We start from the raw sequence: 15,155 nt of genomic DNA, 5'->3' as shown, positions 1-15,155 counted from the left end.
GTACATATAGAAAATCTGAACCAACCAATTACCATCAATGAAATTGAATCAGTAATCAAAAAACTCCCAACAAACAAAAGTCCTAAGACAGATGGTTTCACAGGTGAATTTTACTAAACATTCAAAGAATTAACACCTATTTTTCTTAACTATTCCAAAAAATTCAAGAGGGAAGGCTCCCAATCTCATTTTATGAGGCCACCATTCCCCTGGTTCCAAAAACCAGAGAAGACATTACAAAAAAGAAAATTAGAGGCCAATATCCCTGATGAACATAGATACAAAAATCCTCAACAAAATATTAGCAAACCTGAATTCAGCAGTACATGAAAAATTTCATATACTGTGGATTTATTCCTGAGACGCAAGGTTGGTTCAACATCCACAAATCAATTAACGAGATATACCACATTAACAAACCGAAGGATACAAATCATATGATCATATCAATACATGCAGAAAAAGCTTCCATTTCTGATTAAAACTTTCAGCAAAGTGGGAGTAGAGGAAACATACCTCAACATAGTAAAGGTCATATATGACAAACCCACAGCTAACATCATACTCAGAGAGGAAAAGCTAAAAGCATTTTCCTTAAGATGAGGAACAAGAAAAGGATGTCTACTTTCACTATTTTTATTCAACATAGTATTAGAAGTCCTAGCCATAGTAAACAGACAAAAGAAATAAAGGACATTTGAATGGGAAAGGAAGAAGTAAAATTGTCATTATTTGCACATGACATGATCCTATATAGAGAAAATTCTAAAGATTCCACCAAAAAACTGTTAGAACTGATAATGAATTCAGTAAAGTAGCAGGATACAATATTAATATTCAGAAATGGGTTACGTTTCTATATACCAATAATAAAATATCAGAAAGAAAAGTTAAGAAATCAATTCCATTTACAATTACATCGATAAAAATTATAATACTTAGAAATAAATTTAACCAAGGAGGTAAAAGACCTGTACTTGGGAAATTATAAGATGTCGAAGAAAGAAATTGAAGAGAATACAAATAAATGGAAGCAAATAAATGGAACCATAAATGGAAGAATTAACATTGTTAAAAAGTCCATACTACCCAAAACAATCTATAGATTCAACGCAATCTCTATCAAAATACCAATGGCATTTTTCACAGAACTAGAACAAATAACCCTAAAATGTATATAGAACCATAAAAAAAAAACCTGAATAGCCATGGCAATCTTGAGAAAGAACAACAAAGTTGGAGGTATCATACCACCTGATATCAAACTATACTACAAGGTTGTATTAATCAAAACAGCATGATGGCATAAAAACAGACACATAGATCAATGGAACAAAACAGACAGCCCAGGAAAACAATCCATGCTTCTATGCTTAATCTATAACAAAGGAAGCAAGAATATACAATGGGATAAAGACAGTCTCTTCAATAAGTGGTGCTGGGAAAACTGGACAGATACTTGCAAAAAAAAATGCAACTGGACCATTTTCTTATACCACATATAAGAATAAACTCAAAATGGATTAAGGACTTAATTATAAGACCTGAAACCAAAAAACTCCTAGAAGAAAATATAGGCAGTATACTCTCTGACATTGCTCTTAGTAGTATTTTTTCTGATATATCTCCTTAGGCAAGGGGACCAAAAGAAAAAATAAACAAATGGGACTATATCAAGCTAAAACATTTTTACACAGCACAGGAAACTATCAACAAAACAAAAAGACAACCTACTGAATGAGAGAAGATATTTGCCAATGACACATCTGATGGGGGGTTAATACCCAAAATTGACAGAGAACTCAGATAACTATATATTAAAAAACAAACAATCCAATTAAAAAATGGGCAAAGGACCTAAATAGGCATTTTTCCAAGAGGACATTCAGATAGCCAATAGATGTACGAAAAGATGCTAGACGTTACTAATCATCAGAGAAATGCAAACTAAAACCACAATGAGATATCACCTGACACCTGTCAGAATGGCTATCATCAATAAATCAGAGAACAGTAGCAAGTGTTGGCAAGGATGTAGAGAAAAGGGAACGCTCATGCACTGTTGGTGGGATTGAAAATTGGTATGGCCACTATGGAAAACAGTTTTGAGGATCCTCAAAATATTAAAAATAGAATTATCTTATGACCCAGCAATTCTACTTCTGGATATTTATCCAAAGAAAACCAAAACACTAATTTGAAAAGATATATGCACCCATATGTTTACTGCAGTGCTATTTACAATATCCAAGATATGGAAGCAACCTAAATGCCCATCAACAGATGAATGGATAAAGAAGTAGTACATATATACAATGAAATATTACTCAGGCATAAAATAATGAAATCTTGCCATTTGTGACAACATGGGTGGACCTAGAGGGTATTATTATGCTAAGTAAAATAAGTCAAACAGAGAAAGACAAATATCATATGATTTCACTTATAATTAGAATCTAAGGAACCAAATAAATGAACAAACAAAATGAAAACAGACTCATAGATACTCACTCATAGATACAGAGAACAAGCTAGCGATTGCCAGACGGGAGAGGGAGTTTGGGGCTGGGTGAAAAATGTGAAGAGTACAAATTGGTAGTTACAAAATAGTCACAGTGATATAAAATATAGCATGAGGAATATAGTCAAAAATATTGTAATAACTATGTATAGTGCCTGGTGGGTACTAGACTAATCAGAGAGACCACTTCGTAAATTATATAAATGTTTAACCACTATGCTATACACCTGAAACTAATATAAAATATTAAACATCAACTCTAATTGAAAAAAAAATTTTAATTTCTTAGAAGAAAACATAGAGACAAATTTTCATGACATTGATTCTTTAAAAATACACCAAAAGCACAAATGAAACAAAATAGATGAATTTGACTTCATCACAATTTAAGACTTTTGTGCACCAAAGGACAGAATCAAAAAAATGAAAAGACAACCCACAGAATGGAAGACAATAACTACAAATTATATATCTATAAAAGTCTAGTATCCAGAATATACAGAGAACTCTTACAATTCAACAACGAAAAGACCACCAATTAAAAAATGGCAAAGAACTTTAGACATTTCTTCAAAGACATACGAGTGGACAACAAGCACATGAAAAGATGCTCAAAGATATTAGTCATTAGGAAATATCCAAATCAAAACCACAATAAGGTACCACTTCATAACCATTAAAATGGTTATTTTTTTAAAGGAAAAAAAACAAGTATTGCTGGTCAGAATATGAAACACGGCAGCTCCTTTGGAAAACAGCTTTGCAGTTCTTCAATATGTTAAACACAGAATTACTAATTGAATCAGCAATTCCACCCCTAAGTATATAGCAAAAAAAAAAAAAAAAAAATTGAAAGCAGGTGTTCTTGTAGACAAACATTCACAGCAGCTCTATGGCCAAAGAGCGGAAACAACTAAAATGTCCATCAACAGATGCATGGATAAACAAAATGTAGTATTTCCATACAGTGAAATATTTATTATTCAGCTATAAAAAATGAATTACTAAACACGCTACAATGTGGATGAACCTTGAAAATATTATGCTTAGTGAAAGAAGCCAAACACAAAAGCCCACAAATATTGTATGAGTTCATTTATATGAAACATCCAGAATAGGCAAACTATAGAGAAAGATTAGGGGTTGCCAAGGGCTGGGTGGAGGGGTAAATAAGGAATGTCTGCTTAATGGGTATGAGGAATGCACTTGGGATGATGAAAAATTCTGGAATAGATAGTGATAATGGCTGCACAGCATTGTGAATTGTGTACTTTAAAATGGTTACAATGGTAATTTAAAAAAGGGAGAAAGAGTAAGAACATTATTTCATACAATATTAAACAAGGACTAAGTTAGTTAAATTGAAGGAGATAACCTTTGCAAAGTGCCTAGAACAGTACCTGGCACGTAGTAAGTGCTACATTGTTTAGAGAGAGAAAAGGAAAGGCATCAACACTTGGAAGTGGAGGGAGAAATGGTGAAACAGAGTGGAAAGGCTTAGCAGCCTTTTCTAAAGGGGTTGGCCAGCAACCTTTAACTCTGTTCACTACCTATAGGCAAATCTTCTATGAAACACAAAGAACTCCTAATGGCCCCCAGAACTTGGCAGTCTCCTTGGGGAGCCAACTCAAGGGCCCTCTAGAATCTCATTGGAGCAAGATTCAGTTTGGACAGATATGGGGCACCATTCAAACACTGGGCCCTCTGACACTAAAAAAAGGAAATAATATTGTTCTGCACACTATCCAGGAAATTCTAACCCACTTGCAGACAGAAAGCCTAAAAGATACATAGCAAGCTCTCATACCTGACTCCTGGCCTCTGGAGATGGTCCCCCTCATTCTTCACGATGGAAGACTTCCAACTATTGACCTGTGGTACCTTCCCTATACATCCCCAGCTTTATCTCACTCTGTTTCTTCCCTCCTCCACTGGAGCCACGTCAGTCTTCTCCAGACCCTCACACACACTGTGCTCCTCCCACCACTCAGCTGGTACCTATGCTATTCCCTCCAGCTGGAATCTTTCCTCCCTGCTTTGCCTGGTTAAATCCAACACACTCAGATCTCAAGTCATAGAATAAATGCTCATTCAGCAATGTGCCTGTCTCTGGTAGTGTCTGTCATTTGTCTGTGTGACTTTTATTAAAGTCTGTCTCCACTATTAAGTTCCTGATGGCCAGGCACCAAGAAACAAGGACCAGGGGTCTCTGGGTTCCTCCCTCCCTCTCCTTACCCATATGCTTACCATCATTGATCCTCCCAGCCAAGGACTCCGCACTGAAACCAGCAAAGATGACCGTGTGGACAGCTCCAATCCTGGCACAGGCCAGCATTGCAGCCACAGCCAGTGGGGACACAGGCATGTAGATGGCCACACGGTCCCCTCGACAGACTCCATGCCTCTTCAACAAGTTGGCCAGGCGGCACGTGGTCTCCAACAGTTCCCTGTAGCACAGAGAAGAGAAGGGTATCAGAAATGGAGAAGACCCAAAATGCAAAAAAAATTGGAGTAGAACAATTCTGCAAACTGCAAGTGTTCTAAGAGGCACTTGGTGGGAAGCTGCAGCTTTGTCAGACTAGCAGTGGGCCAGAGGTCAGACTCTTTCAAGCTCTGCAAGGCCTCTTACAAGCATGTTTGCATAGTTCCCCTCTGTTCAAAGGGCCATGAAGGAAAGGGCTTCAGAGTAAGAAAGGCAAAGCTCAACAAAAGGCTGCCCAGGAAAATGCAGTGGAATGGAAATGAAAGTTCCCTATCTCAGGCAGGAACCTCAAAGGGAACTTTGTTTCTTCCCAAAGCCACAGTGCAAGAAGACCAGATGAAAACTAGATCACAAGCCCAGCCTACACTTCGTCCCACCACGGCTGGCAACTCCTGCCCAGCCTGGCTCCAGTGCGCCTATTCTGCAGGATTTCATCTTTTCTCCGTAAAGCTTTCAGAAGGATGGCAAAGGTACTTCATCCACTATTTGCTTAAGTTTATTATGAAAGAAAGAGCTCCTTCCCAATATCCCCCAGCACCAACTCCCCAGAATCCAAGGGCCAGAAACATTCCACTACTCCAGAGGATGAGGTGGGGACGGGCTGTGACAGTGCTGAAGAGGCAGCTACAGTCAATGACGCAAAAGAGTAACTTGAGTCCAATTCAGACACCACCTTCATGGCTCTAAAGACTTAAGCCTCTGGACAGTGCACCGGTAGATGGAGACTTGAGTGTGTATCACAGATCAATGGTGATGAAATCCAGTCATTCTGCAGACCAAAGGAAGCAGTTTGAATTTAAGGAATGAATGCGAACTGTCCCAACAGAGAGGCCTGGGTTAGCTTTCTATAGCAGCTGCACACAATCATCTGAGAAACAACAGGCAACACCACCTTGTAACCACCTGTGTAACTATCACAGGTATTAATGAGAAGTGTCACCCACCTGGGACCCTGCCGAACATTCAGTAGTTATTATCTTTCCCAGTAGATATCTTTGTTTGAAATCATTTTCTAAAAGGACTAAAATCAGCTAACTCACTTTAGTGAATTCCTAAAATGTTAAAAATTCCATTCTAGGTATCATGGGGGGAATGGGGCATTAGACAAAGGAAATAAGAGGGAATGTTTCCTCCAAGAGCACAGCTCTGACTGGAGAAATGAGGGCACGTGCATGAGAGTGTGAAGGATATTTATCATCTCAGCTTGGTGGTATATCGCTGAGGGCAGTAGAGAGAGCTTTTTGGAAAGGTTGGTCATAGGGAGGAGGAGCAAAGCAGCAAAGGAGGAAGGAATGAGTGAATTTTCTCTACAGGGACAGAAGTTTCCTGACAGTTGATGTATAGCCCTGGGGGAGAATCTGGAGACCAAACTAAGACAACCCACGTGTTCCCTGGAGGGTCAAGGGGACTCTACATGTGCCCCAGAGCTACAGCTGGGTCTGGGAGTGCCACATCCCTGCTGCTGCATCCAGAGAAGAAATTCTGATAAAGAATTGGACCCAGATTTTAAAAAACATGGTAGAATGAAAGATGTCCTCAGATCTCTCACCTTGAAACAACAATAAGCTGAACATCTAAAACTCAACAAAAAACACCCAAACTGCACACCAGCACATCTGAGCGTGAAATCTGTGCATGAGAGCTACCACAGGTCAGAACCCCAGGAGTCAGGCGGTGAACTGGGAGAAACATAGAAGCTGCCTCCCGCAGATGCTGGAGCTCCCTACAGGAAGAGAGGAAGGGGTGAAGGTGCGGCGACTTCCTTGAACAGCCCTGCATTGAAGTGCTGTGAGTTCCACGCATCCAGCAGCAGGGCCCAGTCATCAGGGCAGAAAGTAGAGAAGCGAGACAGGACCGCAGAGAAACAACAGTTGATTTTTACCAGCCGCGGTTGCAAAACGGAGGCTGAGCCGCAGACCTCATCTCCCAACCCAGACGGCGCCTCCCCCATATCCTCTGAGAACAAACACCGCGGAGCCCCAGGGGAATCTGAGCACATGCTGCCAAGACCGAAGCTACCTCTTGCAGCCTCTGAAGCTCCCTGCAGGAGAAGGGAGAGGGGGAAAGGTGCGGCAAGTTACCTGAACAGCCCTGCCTGGGAGTACTGTGAGTTCCGCGCTGCCGACAGAAGGGCCCAGTCATCAGCGCAGAAAGCAGAGAAGCAGGAAGGGACCGCAGAGAAACAACGCTGGATTTTCACCCAGTTGCAAAATGGAGGCTGAGCCTTAGCCTCAAACTCCCAACCCAGATGGCCCCTCCCGACATATCCTCTGACTGATCATCACGGAGCCCCAGGGGAATCTGAGGAAACACTGCTGAGACTCACTGACACTGGCAGGGAGTGAAACTGCGAATAGTGAGCATGGTTAAATATCTACAAAAAAAAATTAAAAAGGCATTCTTCAGGCTTTATATTAAGCAGAGATCCAAGAGGCTTAGACTCCACCTACTAGAAACCAAAAGAAAAGCACCTTCTTTGCAACAGGCTAAAGAGAAACCTTTATATAATAAATCTTCTTTCTGGAAAAACATCAGAATACACCTCCTTTAATGCCCAGGAGGAGAAATAGTCCATTAAACACCATAAACAACCAAGGTGACAAGGAATCTCAGAAAGAAAGAGAAAAATCTCTAGAAAATAAGCTTACTTTACAGACATAGAAATATGCAACTTAAATGACAGAAAATTCAAGATGGTAAGTCTGAAAAAACTCAGTTCCAAAATGAGTCATATCAAAAATTTCAGGAATTGAAAAAACACCTAGATGATGAATAAAGCAAGGAGACTGAAATCCTCAAAAAGAATAGTATAGATCTTCTGGAGATAAAACACACACACACACACACACACACACTGCAAGAGTTCAAAAATGAAATTGCAAGCTTGGGAAATAGAGTCAAACAAAAAGAGGAAAGGGTCAGTGATATCAAAGACAGAACTCTAGAAATAAATCAGAATGAAAAAGAGAGAAACCGAAAAATGAAAAATAATGAAAGAGAAATATAAGAACGATGGGCATTATCAAAGGTGAAGAAAAGGAGCAGGGACTAGAAAGCATATTTAGACAATTAGTAGACAAGAATTTCCCTAATCTAAGGAATGAACTGGAGCTTGGAATTCAAGAAGTCAAAAGAACAAACACCTAATTATCTCAACTCAAAAAGGCCTTCGCCAAGAAACATTGTATTAAAATGATCAAAAATCAACGACAAAGACAGAATTCTCAAGGCAGCCAGGGAAAAGAAGACGGTAACTTATAAAGAAAAACCCATTAGATTATCCTTGGACTTCTCAGTGCAGACCTTACAAGTCAGAAAGAAATGGAATCAAATATTTAAACTATTAAGTGAAAGGAACTACCAGCCTAGAATAATGTATCCAGCTAAGCTCTCCTTTAGATAGGAAGGAGAAATTAAGACCTTTCCAGTCATATAAAAATTGAGGGAATTCTCCACTACAAGGCCCATACTACAGGAAATACTGAAAGATGTCAGTTCACCTAAAACAAAATGACAAAAAAAAAAAAAAACCAAACATAATTAGGAGTAAGGTGACTATCAGGAAAATAGAAGCAGAGGCGTGCAACCCCTACTATGAACAGGGCATTATTAACTTAAATAAGATAGTAAAGAACATTCAGCATACGTAGGGACAAGTTGAGATAACAATGATTGAAAAGGGAAAGATTCAAAGATCCAAATTCGCAAAAGAGAATGGAGATAAGGCACATGCAGAAGAAAATGGACGACTGTATATATATAACTATCCTTTTCATATTCATAATGGTAACTACGCAAAGGAGATTTAGAAATGAAGTATAAACATAAAAAAAGACAGACCAGAGGCAAAACCCACAAAAGCCAATTAAAATAAAGAAAAAAGAAACACAAGGACAAGGGAACAATGGAAACACCAAGCTACCAGAGAGCAAAAGATAAAATGGCTGTAAGAAGACCTCATATTTCATTTATCACCCTAAATGTAATTGGACTGAACTCACCAATAAAAAGGCACAGAGTTGCAGAATCGGTCCAAAAACAAAACCCAACCATATGCTGCCACCAGGAGACACATCTCAGCTCCAAAGACAAATATAGGCTCAAAGTGAAAGGGTGAAAAATGATATTTCAAGCAAATGGTATTCAGAGAAAAGCAGGAGTAGCAGTACTAATATCAGACAAAATAGAATTGAAAATAAAAAAGGTAAAGAAGGATACTGAGGGACACTTCATAATGATAAAGGGAATCATGCATCAAGAAGACATAACACTCATTAATATCTATGCTCCCGATCAGGGAGCCCCAAAATATGTAAAGCAATTACTAACATTAAAGGGAGAATCAGACCAAAACACTATCATAGTATCATAGTAGGGGAATTAAATACCCCACTGTCAGAAATGGACAGATCGTTCAAACAGAAAATCAAAAAGGAAGTAACATCCTTAAATGACACATTGGACCAACTGGACATAATTGACATTTATAGAGCCTTCTATCCCAAAAGAGCTGCTTACGCATTCTTCTCTAGTGCACATGGAACATTCTCAAAGATCGACCACATACTGGGAAACAGAGATAGCCTCAACAAATATAAGAGGGTTGAAATCATAACAACCATATTCTCTGATCATAATGCTTTGAAACTAGAGATCAACTGCAAAAAGAAATCAGGCAGAACTACAAATACATGGAGATTAAACAACATGCTACTGAAGAATAACCGGGTCACAGAAGAAATAAAAAGAGAGATCAAGAAATACATAGAAACAAATGATAATGATAATACAGCCAATCAACACTTTTGGGACATGGCAAAAGCGCTCTTAAGAGGAAAGTTCTCTAAAAACAAGAATGAGCCCAAATAAAAAACCTAATACTTCATCTTAAAAAAAAAACTAAAAAAGGAAGAACAAATAAGGCCTAAAGTCAGCAGAAGGAAAGAAATAATCAAAATTAGAGCAGAAATAAATGAAATTGAAAACAAAAAAAAAAGAAAGTAAAAATAAATACAACAAAGAGCTGGTTCTTTGAGAAGGTTAATAAAATTGACAAATCCCTGACTAGAATCACTAAAAAAAAAAGAGAAAGGACACAAATAAACAAAATCAGGGATGAAAGAAGGGAAATTATGACTGACATCACAGAAATACAAAGGATCATGCAAGAATACTATTAAAAAGTATATAACACCAAATTCAATAACCTAGAAGAAATGGACCAGTACTTAGAAAAATACAATCTTCCTAGACTGAATCAAGAACATCTGAAAATCCAAATAGACCAATCGACAGTATGGAAATTGAAACAATCATCAAAAACCTATCTAAAAGTAAAAGTCCAGGCGCAGATGGCTTCACCAGTGAATTTTACCAAACATTCAAAGAAGATTTAATACCTATTCTCCTCAAACTCTTCCAAAAAAATTGAAGAAAAGGCAATAGTTCCCATCTTATTTTATGAGGCCAATATTACTCTGATACCAAAACCTGGTAAGGATAACACACACACAGAAAAACTACAGACCAATATATCTCATGAACACAGATGCAAAAATCATAAATTAGATACTAGCAAATCAAATACAGCAACATATCAAAATGATTATACACACAATCAAGTGGGCTTCATCGCAGAGCACAGGGATGGTTCAACATATGCAAATCGATTAATGTGATACACCACATAAACAAATTTAAAAATAAGAATCATACGATCATATTAATAGATGCAGAAAAAACCTTCGACAAGATATAGCATTCATTTATGATCAAAAGACTTAACAAAATTAGTATAGAAGGAAAGTACTTTAACATAATAAACGCCATATATGACAAATCCTCAGCCAACATTATACTTATGGTGAAAAACTAAAAACTTTCTCTCTATGATCAGGAACAAGGCAAGGCTGTCCACTATTGCCACTGTTATTGAATATAACATTGGAAGTCCTAGCGAGTGCGGTCAGGCAAGAGAAAGATATAAAAAGCATCCAAATAGAAAAGAAAGAAGTCAAACTGCCACTATTTGCATATGACATGATTCTCTATGTAGAAAATCCTAAATACTCCACAAGAACACTCCTAGAAACAATAAGCAAATACAGTAAAGTCTCTGGATACAAAATCAATGTTCAAAAATCCATAACGTTCCTATACTCTAATAATGAAGGGTCATAAAAGGAAGTAGAAAAATAATTCCTTTTGCAATTGCAACAAAAAGAATAAAATACCTAGGAAAAATTTAACAAAACATGTGAAGGACCTATATAATCAAAACTACAAGACTATTAAAAGAAATTGAAGAAGATACAAAAAATGGAAAGACATTCCGCGTTCTTGGATTGGAAGATTCAACAGAGTTAGAATGATCTTATTATCTAAAGCATTATACAGATTTAATGCAATCCTCATCAAAATCTCATCGGCATTTTTTACAGAAATGGAACAAAAAATCATCAGATTTCTATGGAAGTGCAAAAGACCCCAAATTGCCAAAGCCATACTGAGAAAAAAGGACGAGGCTCGAGGCATCACTCTGCCTGACTTCAAATTATACTACAAAGCGACAGTAATCAAAACGGCATGGTATTGGCAGCAAAACAGACACACAGACCAGTGGAACAGAATGGACAGTCCAAAAGTAAACCCATATTTATATGGGCATATAATTTTCGACAAAAAAGCCAAAAACATACAGTGGAGAAGGGAAACCCTCTTCAATAAATGGTGCTGGGAAAACTGGAAAGCCACCTGCAAAAGAATAAAACTAAACTGTTGTCTATCACCACACACCAAAATTAAGTCCAAATGGATTAAGGACCTGAATATAAGACCTGAAACAATAAAATGCATAGAAGAAAACATAGGAACGAAACTCAAGGACCTTGGACTTAAAGAGGATTTTATGAATTTGACCTCAAAGGCAAGGGAAGTAAAAGCTAAAATAAATGAATGGGACTACATCAAACTTAAAAACTTTTGGTCAGCAAAAGAAACCATCGACAAGGTAAAGAGACAACCATCCAAATGGGAAAATACATTTCCAAGCAATGCCTCCAATAAGGGCCTAATATCCAAAATATACAAAGAACTCATACAATCAATGACAAGAAAAAAACAAACTATCCATTCGAAAAATGGGCAGAGGACCTGAACAGACACTTCTCCCTAGAGGACATACAAATGGCCACCAACTATATGAAAAGATGTTCAACATCACTAGCTATTAGGAAAATGCAAATCAAATCCACAATGAGATACCATCTCACACCTGATAGAATAGCTGTAATCAACAGGACAGGTAATAACAAATGTTGGAGAGGATGCAGAGAAAAAGGAACCCTCATACACTGCTGGTAGGACCGCGAATTGGCACAGCCACTATGGAAAACAGTATGGAGGGTCCTCAAAAAACTAAGAATTGACCTACCATATGATCCAGCAATCCCTCTACTGGGTATTTACCCCAAAGACTTAAAACTCATATCCGAAAAGATATTTGCACATTGATGTTCATAGCAGCATTTTTCACGGTGGTCAGGACATGGAAGCAACCGAAGTGTCCAATAGATGATTGGCTAAAGAAGCTGTGCTACATATATGCAATTGAATATTATTCAGCCATAAGAAAAGATGAAATACTGTCATTTGTGACAACATAGATGGACCTAGAGATAATCATGCTAAGCAATATAAGCCAGACAGAAAAAGTTGGAAATCAAATGTATCACTTATATGTGGGACAGACACCTAAAAGCAACAAAGGAACAGGACAAACAAAGAGAGACTCATGGACATGGACTGTAGACTAGTGGTTACCAGACTAGGTAACCACTATAGATAGAGGTTGAGGAGGAGGAGGTAGGTAGACGGTTAAAGGGTGTCAAAGATAGGAGGGTAGGGGGATGGTAACGTGGGTAAACGGGATCAAATATATGGTAGCTGAAGGAAACTGGACTTTAGATTGTAAACACAATGGAATAGATGTCAAATTATAATGTACACCTGAAAATTATATAACTGTATTAACCAATGTTACCCCAATAAACTTGATAAAGAAAAAAAAAGAATTGGATCCAGGTAAATCTCCAAGCTCGCTCTTTCCTATCCATTCTGCCATGGCTATAAATCTCAAGGTCAAAGGAGTCTTTTAAGGTCAGAAAGTTCAGAAATCTCACTGTCACATCCGTAGGAAGAGCAGTCCAGCCTTTGCCTAAACATCACACTGCAGGGAGTCACCACCTCACAGGGCTGCCTCTATGTCACTTTAGTAGAGAAAAAAATCTTCCTAAAATTGGACCAAGATTTGTAGCTGTTCAAATTCCACCCCTTGGTCTCAGCTCAGCCCTTTTACACTGCCCTGAATAAATCTAATTTGTCATTCAATGACAGCCTTTCAAATTCCTGAATACCTCTCAGTGCCTCATGAAGCCTTTGGTCTCTCAGGTTCTCATCCAGCCCTCCATGACCCCACTCACATTCTCTAGAAACCTCCAGGTTACCAAATGGACCTCCACATTCCCATGGTATGAGCCTAAGGCAGAATACAAGTACTCAGATCCTGGACCTCAACTCTATTTAACCATGTAAATTAAGAGCGTATTAATTTTTTAACCCCTGACACAGGTGGCTCAAATTCAATTAATTCAATAATCCGCCCTATTTCTCAGTACATGAAACACCTTCTCTTTAACCAATGCTTTACCATATTATGATCAGGGAATTACTTTTTAAAAGCAAATGTTCCTGACTTTCCACTTGTTCCTATTTAATTCTATCTCAATTTCTACTCATCTTTCCAGCTAACTTATTATTTTTTAAATTTGGATTTTCCTTTTCATTTTAAACTTTTGTTTTTCATTAGCAATCTGCTCTAGACTTATATATACCCTGGAAAATATGGTGAGTAAATCTAGGTCTTCAAATCATTGAAAAATAAATGTTATTCAAATGATCATGTTATTCCAAGTGGTTAAAGGTTTTTCAAAAGCATGTTTTTGGATATTCATGACTTCTCAAAGACTTCCAAAAATCAAAATGCTACTGTTTCTGAATCAAAAAGATAATGCAACCACTTAGTGACATGTGCTTTGGGCTATTGCTACAAGAAACTGGCTACCTCCTTGCCTGTAGGATTTTTCCAAAGAACAGTGATGTGCAACTTTCTGAGAAAAGATCTCACTAAAATGAATTAGAGTTACATTTCCAAGTGCAAAGAGAAATATGACACTTGTTATTCAGGAACTGAACGAGATATTTAAGTTTGTCTGCAATGTAGACTCCCCATGCCAAGGCTTCAATGTAGACATATGCAAATCATGTGCCCAAATACACAAATGTGGCCTTATGTCCATGGTGCTTAACACTAGTAAAATACAGACTGGCCTTGGGGAAAGGAAGGAGACCTTCTATAGCCAACTCTTAAGCATCAACTGGGAATAACATTTATCCAATGCTAAAGACAAAATTTGACTACAAGTATTTGTAAACAATATGACACCCACCTGAACTCAGATGACATAAAACAGGACACTGCTGGAAACAGAGTTCAGAACAGAGGAAGAAATACACTGGTATTTATTTATTTATCTTTAAATCAAAGCTGTTTTTTCATGGTTACCATTTGAAAGTATCTTTCCTTCCCAGGTATTTCCTGATGACAGCCCAGGGAAATAAAGTAAGCCATGTATCTGTATTATTGTATTTACCTGGGCAGAGATTTGGAGGTTTATTGCCTTCTTCCCAGCATCTAGAACTGAGCCCACCTCACTGAAGGTGCTATACAAATATTTATTGAATGAATGAGAATAGCAAGTAAGCCAGAAATCACAAGAGCCCAGCAGGCCCAGGGCAACCAAAGCCTGCGTTTGAGCCATGAGCACCTGTCCACTCTGCAGATGCCTTCTAACTTCCCAAATGAAAAAAGGGCAAGGCTGGCCATCATCTCAATATCACACTGGCAGGAGAATGTCCTATTCCTTTGAGAGAGCAAATGGGAAGGCCCAATCCCACTAATAAACCAACTCCCCGCTACTTTTCATTTTCTTCTGCCGATAAGGGAAGTGAATCCAGGTAATTGTGTTGATATGTGAATGTAAGGCTTGTGACAGACACAAAGCATTTCACAGTTATTTCTCTTCTCCAAGACTG

General features: G+C 38.0%; 1 protein-coding gene across 2 annotated transcripts in view; it reads right to left on the bottom strand.

Moving 5' to 3' along the window:
- ACSS1 (acyl-CoA synthetase short chain family member 1) overlaps positions 1-15,155 on the bottom strand; it is a 55,567-nt gene that overhangs the window by 25,422 nt on the left and 14,990 nt on the right. For both annotated transcript variants that reach the window (XM_039864658.1, XM_039864656.1), the window contains exon 3: positions 4,769-4,968. In XM_039864658.1, coding sequence (XP_039720592.1) covers positions 4,769-4,968 — 200 coding nt within the window. The remainder of the gene's footprint in view (positions 1-4,768; positions 4,969-15,155) is intronic.

The sequence above is a fragment of the Pteropus medius genome, unplaced genomic scaffold (genome assembly GCF_902729225.1).
Source record: "Pteropus medius unplaced genomic scaffold, Ma_sr-lr_union100, whole genome shotgun sequence".
Classification (NCBI taxonomy): Eukaryota; Metazoa; Chordata; class Mammalia; order Chiroptera; family Pteropodidae; genus Pteropus; species Pteropus medius.
The sequence above is the reverse complement of the archived record's forward strand: the minus strand, read 5'-3'. Positions and strand labels throughout refer to the sequence as shown.